This window comes from Curcuma longa, chromosome 11 (assembly GCF_044706935.1).
Source record: "Curcuma longa cultivar G26 ecotype Majalengka, Jawa Barat chromosome 11, ITB_CL_G26_1.1, whole genome shotgun sequence".
Classification (NCBI taxonomy): Eukaryota; Viridiplantae; Streptophyta; class Magnoliopsida; order Zingiberales; family Zingiberaceae; genus Curcuma; species Curcuma longa.
The window spans coordinates 11623729-11640985 of record NC_133871.1 but is presented as its reverse complement, the minus strand read 5'-3'; the positions used below and the strand labels follow the sequence as shown (position 1 = coordinate 11640985).

At 38.5% G+C, this 17257-nt stretch overlaps 1 protein-coding gene across 1 annotated transcript; it reads left to right on the top strand.

Moving 5' to 3' along the window:
- The first annotated feature begins 1384 nt into the window (after positions 1–1384).
- On the top strand, positions 1385–5477 carry LOC141837720 (pentatricopeptide repeat-containing protein At5g46580, chloroplastic). The gene is made up of 2 exons (XM_074725095.1): positions 1385–3592; positions 5074–5477. Exons 1-2 carry the CDS (start codon positions 1449–1451, stop codon positions 5093–5095), a joined length of 2166 nt encoding a protein of 721 aa, XP_074581196.1. The 5' UTR covers positions 1385–1448; the 3' UTR covers positions 5096–5477.
- The last annotated feature ends 11780 nt before the right edge of the window (positions 5478–17257 follow it).

Here is a 17257-nt window from a genome sequence, read left to right as displayed (position 1 = left end):
AGCTCCACCAGAAAGACACCATTTGTAGTTTCTGCAACCTGAAGGAGATTGATCTACATAAAAGGATTGACCTCCGCAACAAGTACTATTGTTCCTGTTTGAGATCATCTATAGATGAGTCATCTATTGATGATGATGAAGGCACGCAAGATCTACAAACGGTGGAGTTTCTGTCAAACTACAAAGAGAAGGAGAGTGAGAATAGAGGCAAGAGGGGTGCTCTGGCTTAATCGCTCCGATGTTCAAGTCAAGTCGTGAACCGAAGATGGAGAAGAAGAAACAACAATGTTAGAGAAAGTGAGTGTTAATTATGTGTCCCCGTACCTACACTTGCGAGAAGCGAAGTCATTATATGGAGTCATTGTGGGAGATGTCCCATAGCCGGTAAAGAGAATATCCCATCGTCAAGGTAGTTAAGGGTCTTATTGTCCATACTCGGTATGGTTCAGGACCATGCTACGTTAATCATGCTGTATTGATGAGGTAGGTGAACTACCATCAAATATTATATCATTATACATGTCCTTCTGATAATGATCTGAGTAGAAGCGCAGACTCGGAGAGGCTAAACAAACAGAGGAGTTGACCTTTAGCTAGAAGATCACGGATTCATTCAGAAGTAAAGTCAGTGATGCACCGAAGAAGTAAAGTCAGTGATACATCGAGTGAAATCGCTGAGTAGGTTTTAGAGTCGATTAATCAAGAAGTTGAGCTGCCACTCAGCTACTAGGCTAGAGTATGACTTTCTTGCAGGAGAAAATAGAGTATGACTTTCTTGATCTAGACATTCTAATGCATAATAACTATTTAGTTCGGCTAAAGGCACAACCAATAACATGAATAAGAGTCATTCAGTTCCTCTTCTCATGGTGCAAATATGAACCACAAGAAATTTTCGAGGTAATAGTACATTTTTTAAAGTCCTCGATGAATTTCAGAGATGAATTCGAAACTCAAATGTGACACGTTATAGAATTGATTTCTCTTATGTGATTAATGTCTTATGTGATTAATGGATTATTTGGATGAACTATGATGAGTATTTTCTTATTTATATTGATGATCGATAAATTTTTTTTATAAAATCAAGTTAGCTTTAAAATTAATTGAATGTAAACGGGATACTGATATCAATTAAAATAAAAAAAAAATCAACCGCTACGGATTTGGTCGTTCTGATGGAGCCACTTAAGACAAAGAATTGTAAGATGATTTTCTTATTTATTATGTTAAATTTTTAATAAATTTTTTTTTAAGAATCAAATGCCACCGAAAAGTAATTATTTGGATATTTTTGTACTGGCTTGAAATGGATTTTTATCTGTACAAATAAAATTAAAAAAAAAAAAAAAAAAAGGAAGAAAAGAAGATAAGCGGTGACTCCCCCTCCTACCCTTCTTTTCTTCTGCATCCTCTCCCTTCGTAGTGTTCATCTTCGTCCTCTGTCCATGGTATCCATCTACTCCACATCTTCCACCTTCTCCCTTCCCCTTCCCTCTCTCTCCCCACTCAAACTTCCCTCCTCGCCCTCCTTCTCCACCACCACCACCACCACCACCACCACCACCCACTGCCTCCCTTCCACCTCCTCCTCATCTAAACTCCCTTCAGCTCAGCCGCCACCTTCACAGAGCTCTTCAACTCAACCGCCACCGTCACAGAGCCCTTCTTCTCTCTCCGACCAACTGCACCACCTCTCCCTTACCTTGCTCAACTCCGACCCATCCCCTCCTCGTCCGCTGCCCTCCAAGCCAATCTGGGTCAACCCTTCCAAGCCCCGCCTTTCCGTTCTGTCGCTCCGCCGCCACCCCCGCCTCGCGCCCTCCCCCAACACACCCTTCGACCCCTCCCTCGCTAACCTCGCTCGCTCGCTCCGCCACTCCTCTGACCTCCCATCTGCCCTCGCTTCCGCCTTCCCTCCAGGCAGTTCTCCCTCCCGCGACGACGCCCTCAGTCTCCTCCACTCCCTCCGCCCCTCCTGGCTCCACTCCCTTCAGTTCCTCCACTTCCTTCGTTCCCTCCCCGACTTCCCGCTCGACACCATCTTCTACAATGTCGTCTTCAAATCCCTCCGCGCCGCTCGCCAGTGGGCTCCCGTGGAGGAACTCGCGCAGCAGATGATCGACGCCGAAGTCCCCCTTGACAACATCACCTACTCCACCATCATCTCCGCTGCCAAACGCTGCCGCCGCTTCGACGAAGCAATCAGCTGGTTCGAGCGCATGTACCGCACCGGCGTCGTGCCCGACGAGGTCACCTACTGTGTTGTCCTCGACGTCTACGCCGAGCTCGGTCGCCGAGAGGAGGTCCTCGCCCTCTACGATCGCGCCCGCGCCAGCGGCTGGTGCCCTGACGTCGTCGCCTTCGCGGTGCTCGGTAAAATGTTCGGCGAGGCCGGCGATTACGACGGCATCCGCTACGTGCTTAAGGAGATGAAGGACCTCGGTGTGAAGGCCAACGTCGTCCTTTACAACACCTTGATCGAGGCCACGGGCAAGGCTCGAAGGCCTGGCCTCTCGAGGAGCTTGTTCGAGGAAATGGTCGCAGAAGGCCTGTCGCCGAACGGGAAGACGCTCACCTCACTGATCAAGATATATGGCAAGGCACGGTGGAGTAAGGACGCGCTGGGACTGTGGGAGCGGATGAGGGCCAACAAATGGCCCATGGATTTCATCCTCTACAACACGTTACTCAGTATGTGTGCCGATCTTGGGTTGGAGGAGGAAGCAGAGAAGCTGTTTGAGGATATGCAGCGGCCTGAACGCTACATTCGACCGGACAGTTGGAGCTACACTGGCATGGTCAATATTTATGCGAATGGGGGAAAGCCTGACAGGGCCTTGCAAATGTTTGATGAAATGCTGAACAAGGGAGTCGAGCCAAATGTCATGACCTACACTTGTCTGATACCATGCTTGGGGAAAGCTGGAAGGATTGCAGAAGCTGCCAAGGTATTTGAGACGGCATTAGATAGGGGCATACGACCGGACGACTGGCTTTGTGGTTCCTTGCTTTCTGTTGTGGCATTGTGCGAAGAGGGGGAGTTCGATATGTTGCTTGCTTGCTTGGACAAGGCCAATCCTAGGTTAGTTGGATTGGTGAAGATGCTTGGTGATGAACAATGTACCATTGATGATATCAAAACCGAGTTCCGCAGAATCATGAATGAGTCTGCTGTTGAAGTGCGCAGACCTTTTTGCAATTGCTTGATAGATATATGTATGAATCAGGGCTTTCCATCACAGAGATCCAATGAGCTTCTATATCTCGGAACTGTTTTTGGATTGTATCAGGGTCTGTATGCAAGGAAATCAGATGAATGGTTGTTGGACCTTAGATCTTTATCGATTGGCGCTGCTAAAACTGCTTTTGAAGAGTGGATGAATAGTTTATTGAACTCAGTAGAGCAGGAGGAAATTCTGCCTCAGTCCTTTTCTATCCAAGCTGGTTCAGGAACTCACAAGTTTTCTCAAGGATTGGCCAGCTCCTTTTACACACACTTGAAGAAATTGGCTGCACCGTTTCGGCAAGGGAATAATAGTGGCAATTTCGTTGCTTCCAAGGATGATCTGATGTCATGGTTGCTATCCAGGTTCTCTGCTCCTGTCAATTGATAGTGAATAAGTTGTTCGATGCAATTGGAACCATTACTTTCTTGTAAATATTTCCATGTTATTCTGTGGAGAATTTGTTTAGTTTATGACCATGGATCCATGATACTAGAGTTCATATGACATATTTGATACCAGATAGAAGTACACAATGAGAAAAATCATCAAGATAATTGTAAGCTTCCAAGAAATATCCTGACAGTTTATAGTTTCTTGCTAGGGCATACAATTATAATTCACTATCTCAGCCCTTAGTGATAAGATACTAACGTAGCTTATTCATTTGCATCCGAATGCAGGAAATCTGAACATGCAAATAATTCTTAGGTTTTTGTTTCTAAGCAGTTGGGAAGTCTCTTGTGTCAGAAGTATCTGATAAAAAAGCACTTAACTTTGCTGATTTTTGAAAATTTCTTAACACAAACTATGTTTGTCATACTATTATTTGTCTCCTTTAACCATCTTTCTAATAACAGTATGCTTGTTTCCAGGTTTAGCTTTTTTAAACCCAAGCTCTTATTTTCTTAAAAGGATAAGTTTTGTTTTTTTTATTGATTTAGAGTAAGTTTATAATATAATCTCTCGACAACTATTATGGTGGACTTAAGAGAACAAAGAATTTCTAGTAATAAAATTATTACTATGAGAGCCACTGACATTGTGGCAGATTATTACATAGTCACATCTATGTCTCTATATAGATATATAGGTAAAATTGACCACTATCTTTAGCAACTTGACACCTAGCCATGGTAGATAATTAATAATAAGATTCAGGATGAGTTTGGGCAATTACGCATCAACAAATGGGAGAGTTGCATGTATCTTGTTGTCAGACTTGTTAATAATCTAAGTTATTTGGTTTTGACCATGAGGTGTATTCCCCATTTAGGGTGGGAACTAAACCCCTCCGAATATGATCATTATACAGGTTCAAAGTCTCAATCTTTGGCCGGAAGCCCTCCAAATTTGGCTCGCTTACCACTATTCTAAGCTCCTGTTGATTGTTAATAGTTTAAGTTTGAGGAATGGATAGACTTGATCCACCTGGAGATTTTGGTCGGTTCATTTAAGAAATTGGAACTGTATCTTCGAGTTAAGTAGATCTAAAACTAGATGCAGTTTAAGGAAAAAGAAAAGAGTTGTTCAAAGAGTCTAGAGGGATGAATATGAAATCATTATGAGGAAAAGTTTTAAATATTTTGGATCCATTATTCAACAAGAAAATATAGATAGAAATATCATTTATAGGATAAAAAGTGAATTGAAATAGAGAGGAGATTCTTAAGTCTTATGTGATTGTTGTGTAAGATTTGATACCATCTTTGATACTTTATGGATTTGGTACCATCTTGATCCATTAAGATTTGATACCATCTTTCTTTCATGTGCAATGTTTCATCATCCCTTTTTTCCTGTTTAAAATGATGCATCAGTTGTAATGTTTGAGTTTACATGGCAGGGCTGAAGGTGGAGGTTGTTAGTGCTTGATTCTGGAGCATAAGTCGGTATGAGACAATGGCATATTCGCTTGATGTAAATGCCTCATTCCTATCCACACCCAAAAATAGAACTGGAGAGAACTGAGAAGATATAAGCTGTGGATGGCCACACAAAAGGCAACCGATCCAATGCACAAATGGCTAATTGAAGAATTTTGGAGATTTAGATATCATGGGCTTTTAATGCCTTACAGAGTGCAGAAGGTTATTTGTGTTTGAGGTTGAAGAAGGAAGAGTGTATTTATAACCAATTGGAATATGCATCTTTATCCATCACATTACAGCCAATTGTGAAATAAACCTACTTGATTGTTGATCTTGCAGCTTGTGTTTAGTAATAAATCTTGCTACATTAAAAATAGAACCTGATTAGAGATTCTGACACCAGTTCTAGAGCCTTACTTGATGACGAGGAACAATGAAATGTCGGTTGACGATGCACCAATTTTGATTTTCATTGTTTTAATCTCATGTTGGGAGTAAACAGCAGCAGCATCTTTTTGCTTGTATGCATGATCTGATATTTTTACCTGTATGACTACAAATTCAACTAGTTGAAGATGGGTTCTAGTTATATTCATCCACAAACCACAAACTACGAGTTCAATTTGAATTAGATACGAACCTAACATGAAGCCGTGCAAGCCCAATCCACATTCCATTCAATAGGACCAAAAAACTTCTCCTTCGAACGAATTCAATTTGAACACATAGCTGAAACATTGAATCTTCAATTCTCCCTTCAGTCTCAAGGCAGCTTCACTTTAATTCACAATTTTCTCTCCGTCTCCCCTGTTATCATCCACTCGGCTCGATCAACTCCCATTCTATCAATTTTCTCTATGTTCTCCTACTTCTTAGAAAACTCGGTCAAGATTCTAAAGTTATAAATAGAAACAAGGGACGACGGCTAAAAGACATCGAGCATTACCAATGGTGTTTGATTAGATTAAGAGTTCTCGCAAGAGATCCAAGGATCACGGATTAAAGAATTCGGGAGTTTGTGATAGAAACCCTCTTTGAGAGAGCCTTCTTGCAAAGAAGTGGAGACAGCGCTGCCGTCGAAAAGCAATTAGAGTTTCAAAGACACTATCGAGTTCTTTTTAAATTCATTTCTTATTTTACGTCATAAAACTGTCTTGGATTTGTAATTCCATCATCATAAAATAGTCTCCTTAATTCTAGGATTAGAGAGTAACTTAATATTTTGTTTGATGAAATAAATGCATTGATCCTCTTTTTATTTACAACACATATAATTCTTGATCGGTCTTAGCTTGTTTCTCTCCATCAATCATTTGTTGTTTGTTTGACTTAGATAATAACTTTGTCGGGATAGACCTAGAGATGATGATGTATCGTTCACACACATAAGTTTTAACTGTAAGATTTTACTTGAAGCAAAGATTTAAGTCTGAGAGTATTTTATATGTGGTTCATACATATTTACGGTCATATTTTGCATCTATTTGCCACATTACATTAGCATATTTGCATTAAATTTTATTGTTTTCATCCATTTGCATATTTTTGATTCGGGAAACTACTTTTTTGCATGTATGATGATAGGACGTGAAGATCTCGACATTTGAACACAATTCGGAGACGAAGAGTCTCATTCCAACACCTACACAGCCTATCAGTGGCTCATATATACCACGATCGTGTACTATACTCGAAGGCAAAGCGTGCATCAGGCACAAACAAGACAACCAGCATAAAATAAGGCTCGATCATGTCAGCTGACAAGTTCATGTTTGACCTTTCAAGACCCACCACCATCCACACGGTCGTGGCGCACTGCGTCTCAATGATGATTTAGAAATTTTATTAATTTTGTAAGCCGTCTCAATCTTTTAAGAAAATATGTTAGTACTCCTACTTTTTATCAAGGTTCTAAAGCTTTAAATATAAGCAAGGGATAGTTGCTTGAAGGTATCGAGCATCACCGAAGGTGATAGGTGAGATCAAAGTTCTCGCAAGAGACCCTAGGAGGCTAAGATCAAGGATAGAAGAATAGGGATCGGAGCAGCTTCGGATAGAAACCCTCCTTGGGAGAACTTTCTTGCAAAGAAGTGGAGATTGTGACACCGCCGAAAAGTGATTAGAGTTCTTCCGAAGACACTATCGAGTTCATTCTAAAAACTCAATTCTCATTTTGCGTTGTAGAACTATGTCTTTGACTTCTAACACTGTCGTCATGGAGTAGTCTCCATAATTCTAGCATTAAGGTTTCTAGTATTAAGGAGTAACTTGATGCTTTGTTAAATCAAATAAATGGATTGATCCTCTTTTTACTTATGACGCGTATGATTCTTGATCAGTCTTAGTTTCTTTCTCTCCATCCATTGTTTATTGTTGGATTCGACTTAGATAGTAACTTTATCGGGATAGACTGAAGGATGAACCTTACTTATAATCATTAGATCAATAGGGAGTCGTATTTAACGGTGAACTCTAATCACCTCTAAAATTGTAACGATCCGGCCCCTCGGCCCCTTGGGCGGCCCAACTGGCGGTCCCTTGGGTGGCTCAACTGGCGGCCCCTTATGTCGTCAACCGACGATCCTCGGCCGTGCCGTTACTCACTAGGTCTTTCCACCCCTGGCCAGTGGATTTTTGTCTTTCCCAGGATTCGAACTCTAGACCTCCAAGTTAAGTACTAGAGTTTATGAATCCTGATAGCCAAGTGAGCGCCAATGGACTTGAAAGTTCTTATCACAGAGTAGGGGTAGAATCTAACAAATCGTGGAACTCTACTGAAAGGAGTTTCCCTAAAAGCAACCCTAGTATGTCTACTGCAAAAATGGTTAACCCCATCACAGACTAAGGGTAGCATTTAGCGGATTGTGGAACTCTAGTGACAGGAGTTTCCTTAAAAGCAACTATAGCCCAGTTCCACAAAGGTGGGTTGACTCTCTCAAGGCTTTCACAATTCATCAAAGAACTTAAATGGTCTACCCTAATCCATTTTGTGAGTTGTAATTAAGATAGATACATTGAATTTCATGTTTCTCTTTACTCCATAGATACATCCGATTACCTATAGGCAAATTCCTTTATAATCATACGCCGAAATGAAAATCACTGCATTCATCAACATTCATCATACTGAAATCAAAAATCTTAGAATTGTCTTCCAAATTAACTTTCTAACCATTTTCTCCCAATTACTTTCAACACACCTTTCTCTACTCTCTTAGATAATATGCTTCACAAGTATTTTGATACTGATCAACACACAATCCTAGAGGATGATACATTTTATTACTTGATAACATGGTATACTTACGGTACGATCAACAGCGATCAAAGCATAATTTTGGTTCTTTCCTCCTTTAAATAACCATTATATATACTTCTTAAACGGTTGGTTACATTTACAATAATAGATGCATAATAGTAGTTTAATTAGCAAACTTACCAAAACAATCCTAGCTAGTAATTCAAAATAAAAAAAAATACTTCCAATATATATAAGAAATACGTACAAATAGGACTACATATAATTTTTCTGGTAGAGAGAGGACTCTAACTTGTTGGAAATTTCATTTTATATATGCTCTAAGTTATTCTGAGCAAAGAGTAATTAAGTTTTAACTTCACATTGCAAAGTCAAACTTTTTGAGAGGACAAATTATTTGAAAGTTCTTAGTGCGAGATTTAACATTTGACGACAATCATAAGTATTCTTAATTATTCAAAATTTATTCAAGTTAGGAAATAAAACCCTAAGAAATCGCCGTCAAACCATGTGAAGTATTAAGGCCGAGAGAACGAGGGAGACATCGGAGTACTCGTTCTTGAACGTCACCAAACCGATAAAGCTGCTAGCCGTCACTTCCGAATATTTGGCGACAAGCGCCGCCGCATTGGCTCCGGGGATCAAGTTGGCGATGAGCGACTCCTTGACGAACTTGAGATCAGTGATCGCATCGGTTAAGATACGGTTGGCGCCCTCGGCCCTGACCTTAGTGTCGGCGTCGGTGGTGTTCTCGAGCAGCTTCTTTGCGTAGGATTGGAGCACGACGGCTTTCTCGATGGAGATGTCGGCCGCGAGCAGGGCCACATCACGGATGTCCTTCACGCTCTCGCTGCGGGGGTCAGGAACGATCATTCTGAAGCAGGGAACGTCCGCGTAGGAGTCGCCGAGATTACTGCAAATCTTGTCGAGTATGGGCGAAGAGACGACGGGCTTTAAGGAGAGGAGTTGCACAAGGAAGAACGCAAGAAACAGGCACGCCTTCATCTTCCCTTTAACTACGACTCTTCTTTCTTCTCTTTCTGTTGTGGTTTGAGTACTGCTTTTTGTAGCTCTCGTTTTGTTTGTTTATAAAGCAACGAGAAACATTTTATTACATTTTAAACATATGGAAAGATTATGAGAATTTTGTGATACATATTATTTTATCATTTATCAATTCGATCGACATGGGAAGAGACTAAATGTTAAATAATATTAATGATTATCTAATTATTCTCTTAAATTAGAAAATATTGTTTTTTTGGAGATGATTAATTTGTTAAAGAAGACGAAAAGGAAAGTAACAGATGTAAAATTCCGTATATCACTAATAAATAGTAATAATTAATAAGACTTAATTCTCTTGTCTTATATAATAAATTACGGATTGACAATTAATAATTATTAACAGTACTTGAAGAGTTATTATTTAAAATTCATTCCTTATGTTTGGCAAGTAATAATTATTAAGAGTTATTACTTTATTTTCTCATGAATTTATTCATTCAATGATAAGCTATATAAGGATTCTTCAAATATGGAAAAAGAATATCATTTTCCATTAAGAACTTAATGGAACCTTATTGGGAGAGTTATTTTCCATTTGTAAATAATTGGATAATGATTTTTAAATATGGAAAGATACCAAATTCGATCCTACCTAATGGGATAATTCTTGATCGTTGTTGTTAGAGGAAAGACACCAATTAAACTAAGAAAATAATGAAAAACTTAGCATGCCTAAAAATGCAAGATATTTGTCCAAATATGCATGCCTACATATATAATTATAAATCATTAACCTTTTCCTCTTTTTTTTTGGAATTAAACCAGTACTATAGCATTTAAACATTGGCATTAATTAATTGTCTCTATATGTTTTCCAAAATGAAAAATCAATTAATATACATAATTGATTTATAAATTATGGAACTGAGAAAATTTTTAGATTTGCGATAAAAAGAATTGAGGTACAGTAAGAAAAGTATTATTAAGATAAGTTTAACTTTGAATGAAAAATATTTCTGGCGATCAAGATTTTAATATATATATATATATATATATATATATATATACACACACAATGAAAGAATTTTTTTTTTAAAAAAAGAGAGATCAGCATTTATTAATGTTATATCCTACAATAACTTCAATTAGTATCGAAATCATGACTTATACTCTGAAGTTAAATCTCATAATGGATGCGTTAAGAGCATAAATTTCATCATGACAATTCTTATTAGCATGCAGCCAAATTGCGAATTACATTCTCCTTCTCATCGTTATTGTTCAAATAGAAATACATAATTAAGGCAGCTACCGGGGACTGAGGAGCTCCATGAACCTCTGTGCGAGAAGAATGAGGTATACCAAGTTATCTTTGTCTCCCATCTTCTTCCCTCCGTCACATACGCCTGGCACCTGTCTCGCCTGATTCATTAACCCTCTCCCAACCTCCGCATTGCCGCTCTCCAGAAACTTGCGGGCGTAATCCAGCAGAGGGAAATTGTTCTGGTAGAGGAGCAGGCACGCGTCGAGCCAGTTCTTGCCGGCGGCGTCGCGGGACGGTTCGCGGCGTTGCTGGGCGTAACTGGAGCTGATAGCGTTGGCGCTGGCCACGGACAGGTCGAGAGAGATGAGAGCGAGGCCGCGGAGGTCGGCGGTCGCGCTGCGGGGGTCGTCTCCGAGCGCCTTGAGGCAGAAATCAGGGTAGACGAATTTGGCGCAGGCGTTCTTCAGCGAGTCGGAGACTGCGGCGGAGGAGTGATGGGGGGCGGCGGAGAGGACGAAGAGGAGGAGGAGGAGAGACAGGGCGGCGTAACGCGTCATGGTAATTTCAGGTGCGGGCTTTCGACACACGAATTGACTGATAGTGCGGTGTAACGCCTCTATTTATCGTAGACTAAGCGAACAAATATATAATTAATTAATTCACACGATAGATTTTAATCTTTCCATTTATTATCTCATAATATATATATGTATATAAAATTCATTAATTCTTTATTTTAAAATTAACTATTTAAATTATTATGATCGAATGGCCGGTCTCAATGTATTGAATTGTTTACTTTATATTAAATTCTTTGATAATTTGTTATATTAATTAATTAATTAATTTTATTTAGGGCAAAAATGGAAAATATGTTTTTAGAATCGTCACACACAAATACAGAGGCAATACGTAAGAGGACAATAGGACAACTTTCTATTTTTCTAAAAAAGAATTTGAAATTGTATTCTTATTTTGTTGCTTAAATTCTGATCTGAGAATTAGATTCTTAATAAATTCTTTTTTGATATAAAATCATGTATATATATTTTTATCAGGATTACATCCAAGAAAACTAAAAAAACCAATTGATTTTTTTCAAAGCAATCTAAGAGGCCATCGAAGTTGTGAGTTTCTAGGTGAGGATATCAATATTGGTAACAAGACATATTCGGTAGAGAGATTCGAAATGCATACATTTGAATGTTCATTTATACAATTGTAGGTTGTTCTTTGGTATCAAAATTTAAAATGCATATCATCTTAATTGAGTTAACTAACTGTGGAAGTTTTACATGGACTTTAGACTTTAGGTTGCTCTAATCATGATGTTGGTGTAATCGACCTTTGGCTAAGTTTAATCAGGCTGACCAAGTTTGAATTGATTTAAGTTGGATTTTGATGTTTAATTAATATATTAGTTAGATGTTAAGTAGATTAAGATTGATTAAATATTTGACTATTGATCAATATGTTAGTGGTATCAGAGCAAGAGCAAGGTTCTTCATCGAACTAATTGCCAAAAAAGCAAAAAGTTAGAGGAAGAAGGTGTTATTTGGAGCCCTCCAATACCAACAAGTCTTGGATTGAATTAACATCGTAGGGAGCTACGATTTTGGGATGAGTCCTCGAGACATATTTGGATATGACATTCAAACTCCATCGCCTTTTGGATTAGGAGGTTTACTCGATGGAATACAAGGATGGAAATTTTACTTATGATGGACTTGAACTTCCTCTTGTTTCCCAAATGTCTAGTCAACCGTAACCAACTTAGACTTCTCGTCTCGTACTAAGTATTTGATCAACCATAATCCACTTGGACTTCTTAATTCACTGTCAAATATCTAATCAACTTTGATCTACTTGACTTCTAATTAATATATTCTCAACTTTAGTCAAAATCAAACTTGGTCATCCTTTGAACTGAGATCGATTACACAAACGTATCGTAGAAATTTATAGTAATTGGATTTAGTCTCATCAAAGATGACTAAAACTATTAATGAGTTTTGTCTTAAACTCATTGATGTATCTAAAGAATTTGAAATTCTAAAATCCAACATGAAGTGGAAGAGGAGAGGGTAGATAAGATATGGTTTTGAACCTCCTATATGAAGTTATGGATTCGTATCAATTGACATACCGATTGAGTTGTTGAAAATATACTGTGCACGATGAGAAAGACTTTGAATATGAAATTTTAGGCCAAGGTGAGATTCAAATACACGGTAGAAACTTATATGATTTAGATTGGATCTATCAGGTCAAATAAGTTTTATCTCCGGCCGTTTACAGATAATTTTATCTCCGGACAATAGGACTTCCCATGTAGACGGTTATCATGCAGATGTGAAAGTAGAAGGATTCGTTATTGTTGAATACAAGTTTCCGGTGTCGTATGGTGATGCAGATATATGATCACAAAACGCCACCGAGATACGTAATTAATTAGATTCAAGAAGAGGAAGAGGAGGAGGAGGAGAAAGAAAGAATCGAATTAAGGTGAGTACAAAATATCAACATTGTTATTTTTGGCCTATATCCGCGCCCAGTTATGGGTATGAACTCTGGTGTCCAAAATAGTAGACAAAAATATTAATATGAAGAACGATTCCTTCGAGTTAATGACGTCTCAACAGACACAAAAGTCAGTGATCTGGACTTATTCCCAATCAGGTTTATTAGACCAAATGCATAAATAACAATCACTAACTTCAAAGTTAGTGCCACATTTAACATTTGGCAATCATACATAACCCTTATTCAAACTTTATTCATTTTGGGAAAAATAAAATCCCTAAGAAATCACCATTTCAAGTGAGCTAATAAGGCCCAGAGAACGAAGGAGATATTTTCGTAATCGCTGTTGAACTTTTTAAAATTGATAAGTTGGCCAGCAGACGGCTCCGCATTTTTGGCATCGATCGCCGCCGACATGACTCCGGAGTGCGAGTTGTCGATGAGCGACTTCTTGATGAACTTGAGATTCTTGATCGCATCGGTGAAGATACGGATGGCGCCCTCGGCCTTGACCTTAGTGTCGGCGTCGGTGGTGGTCTCGAGCACCTCCTTTGCGTAGGATTGGTACTCGACGGCTTTGTCGATGGAGATGTCGGCGGCGAGAAGGGTCACATCACGCATGTCCTTGACGGTCTTACTGCGGGGGTCAGGACCGATCATCTTCATGCAGGGATAGTACCCGTAGGAATCGCCGATGTAATTGCAAACATCCTCAAGCACGGACGAAGAGACGGGCTTGAAGGAGAGGACTTGGAGAAGGAAGAAGGCAAGAAACAGGTACGCCTTCATCTTAATTACCACTCCTTTTTCTTCTCTTTCTCTTTTGATTTGATTTGATTGCTTTCGATGTGGATTTGTAGCTCTCGTTTTCTTTGCTTATAAAGCAACGAGTATAAAGTAGATTGAATAGAAATTGAGAAACTAATTAAATTTTAATTTTCAAAGATGGTTAAATATTAATCGAGGACATATTTTATTACATTTTCAATATTTATGGAAAGATTGCGAATCATTTCTAAATTATAACTGGAACCCCCCCTTTTCCGGATCCATCTCACGTCAATAACGCGCCCTCTTCCGCCTATAGGTAGTTTTAGAGAAGTTTCTTTTGCAGTGGATACCTGAATTCCAAGAATGGCTCTTAATAATCTATCCTCTGGAGCATACGAGGATTCGTTTGCCGTCTGAGGCCTTAATTTTCCTATTAAAATATCACCTGTTTCTACCCAAGATCCCAGCATCACAACTCCATTTCTGTCTAAATTGCGGAGTAAATGAGCCTCTAGATGTGGTATTTCCCTAGTGATTCTTTCAGGTCCTTGGCTTGTCATATGAGTCTGAATTTCATATTTCCGGATGTGAAAAGAAGTATAAATATCTTCATATACCAAACGTTCGCTAATTAGTACTGCGTCTTCAAAATTGTAACCTTCCCATGGCATATAAGCTACTAATACGTTTTTTCCTAAAGTGAGTTCCCCACCAACTGTAGCCGCACCGTCCGCTAAAATTTGTCCCTTTTTAATGCATTTACCTCGCGAAACCTGAGGTTTTTGATGCATACAAGTATTTTTGTTGGAACGTTGACAGATAACTAATGGAATACTTATAGTAGTGTCTCCGTTACTTGTAGTAGTGTCTCCATTACTTGCAAAAATAATCTTGTGAGGATCAGTATAAATGATCTTTCCCTCATGTTCGGCTATAGCGGAAACCCCCGAATCTAGAGCCGTTTGACGTTCCAGTCCAGTTCCAACAATGCACCTCTCGGACTGAGAAAGCGGAACTGCTTGGCGCTGCATATTAGAACTCATTAAAGCCCGATTCGCATCATTATGCTCGATAAAAGGAATGAGAGAAGCTCCAATAGAAAAATATTGGAAGGGAAAAATACTTCTAAGATGAATCTGTTCCCATGCAATAGTCAGGAACTCTTGACGGTATCGAGCTGGAACAACCTGTTCTTCCTGAATACTCTGATTCAAGGCCAAAGAATTTCCAGCTGCTACCCTATAATATTCATCTCTATTTGGTGATAAATAAACTATCTGTGCCTCCTTTTTTGATCTTTCAGATATTTCATAAAACGGACTCTTTATGGATCCCCGATGGCCAATCCTCACATGAATGGCTAAGGATCCAATAAGTCCAACATTGATTCCTTCGGACGTATCAATTGGACAAATACGTCCATAGTGGCTAGGATGAATATCTCGTATCCGAAAACTAGCAGTTTTACCCGTCAATCCTCCAGGACCCAAATAACTCAATTTTCGCCCATGAACAATTTGTGTCAATGGATTAGTTCGATCCAAAACTTGAGATAAAGGATGTAGGCCAAAAAACGATTCATAAGTGGTTGTTAATGAAGTTGAAGTTACCAAATTTTGAGGAGTCGGTATCAATTTATGACGAATTGCTCCAGATATAGTTCCTCGAACTGCGTTTTCTAAACGAACAAGAGCCAATCCAAATTGATCCTGTAACAAGTCCGCTATAGAACGAATACGTTTATTTTTCAAGTGATTCATATCATCAAGTGTACCCATTCCAAATTTCATTCCGATCAAATGATCCACAGCAGCCAATACATCTCGTGGTAACAAAAATGTATTGTTCTGAGGTATATCAAGATTCAGTCTACGGTTCATATTTCGTCGACCAATCTTTGTAATTCCTTACATAAGGACTCAGAAAATATCGGATCCCCTCCTACACAAGCAAATTGTTGATAAAATTCCAAAATAGCACTTTCTTTTGACCCAATCTTTTTTTTCTCCTTATCATTCAGATTAAGGAAAGACAAGAAAATTTCAGGGTAACAAACATTATCCAGAATTTCTCTTAGATTCGAACCCATAGCCGACGATAGAACTAGAATAGATATTTTTTGTTTCCTACTCACACGGGCCCATATCCTTGATTTTCTATCAATCTCTAATTCTGATCTCCCCCCCCAATCTGATATTATGGTGCTGGTATAGACAGAAATTCCGTTATGGTCCAATTCTGAACGGTAGTAAATACCAGGACTTTGCAATATTTGATTGATCACAATTCTGTATATTCCATTTACTATAAAGGTTCCCAGGGAATTCATTATTGGAATGTTTCCAATAAAAATGGTTTCTTCTTGTATATCTCTACCGGTTTTCCAAATTAATCCCGCGGGTACATATAATTCAGAAGAATATGTGAGTGATTCATACACAGCATTTCTTTCGTTTATCAAGGGTTCCACCAATTGATATCTTTCTACAAATAATTTAAATTCAATTTCTTGATCTGTGTCTTCAATTTTCGGAAACTTATGAAATTCTTCCGTCAAGCCCTCATTAATAAACCTACAAAATCCCTCAAATTGGATCTGACTAAATCCAGGTATTGTGGACATTCCCTCATTTCCATCATTCCAGAGCATCTTAATTTTCAGTTTCCTCTTTATCGAAAAATCCCATTATTAGCTCACTATTTATCGAACCATATGGATCGATTTCGCAATGATGGAATGTATATTCTGTTTACTGAATCACATGAAATTTTAGACAACCCCGTAAATGTACTTCATACGTATGAGAACGGAAATGAGACAGAGGAATGAAGAGCATTTTCGACGCAAGACAATTGCGACAGGTACAAATGGAAATGAATTTGAACAATTCCGTCACTTACACTTATGGAGTCTTATATAGAATATAAAAATTCATCCAACTTCTACCTATTATTATGATAATACGATTAGATTGATTGGGTACCAAAAAAATAAATGGATTCAGAATGAAATCGAATCTCTATGAATGAGATAAAGAAAGCCAGTAGTAATATAGTTTCCCCTTTAGTTAAAGTGAATTTTATTTCATGTTGAAAAAAAAAATTTCGGATTTTTTGACTTTTACTATATATAAATATATAAATATAATTTGACTTTTACTATATATATATAATTTTACTATATATATATAACTATATATATATAATATAATTTACATATACACATATAATATAGAGCCGGAGAAGTATAAGCGCCTGTCGATAGTTTTTTTTTCTCAAAATCTGGTCCTTGGGTGTGGCTCAAACCGATACAAATAGGGATGAAGTGAGTCTT

What these genes read in the sequence shown, in the direction of transcription:
- LOC141837720 (XM_074725095.1), top strand. Translation starts at nt 1,449, where the DNA reads ATGGTATCCATCTACTCCACATCTTCCACCTTCTCCCTTCCCCTTCCC. An exon ending in ATGTCATGGTTGCTATCCAG is followed by an intron (nt 3,593 to 5,073) that starts GTTCTCTGCTCC and finishes TTTACATGGCAG; the next exon opens with GGCTGAAGGTGGAGGTTGTT.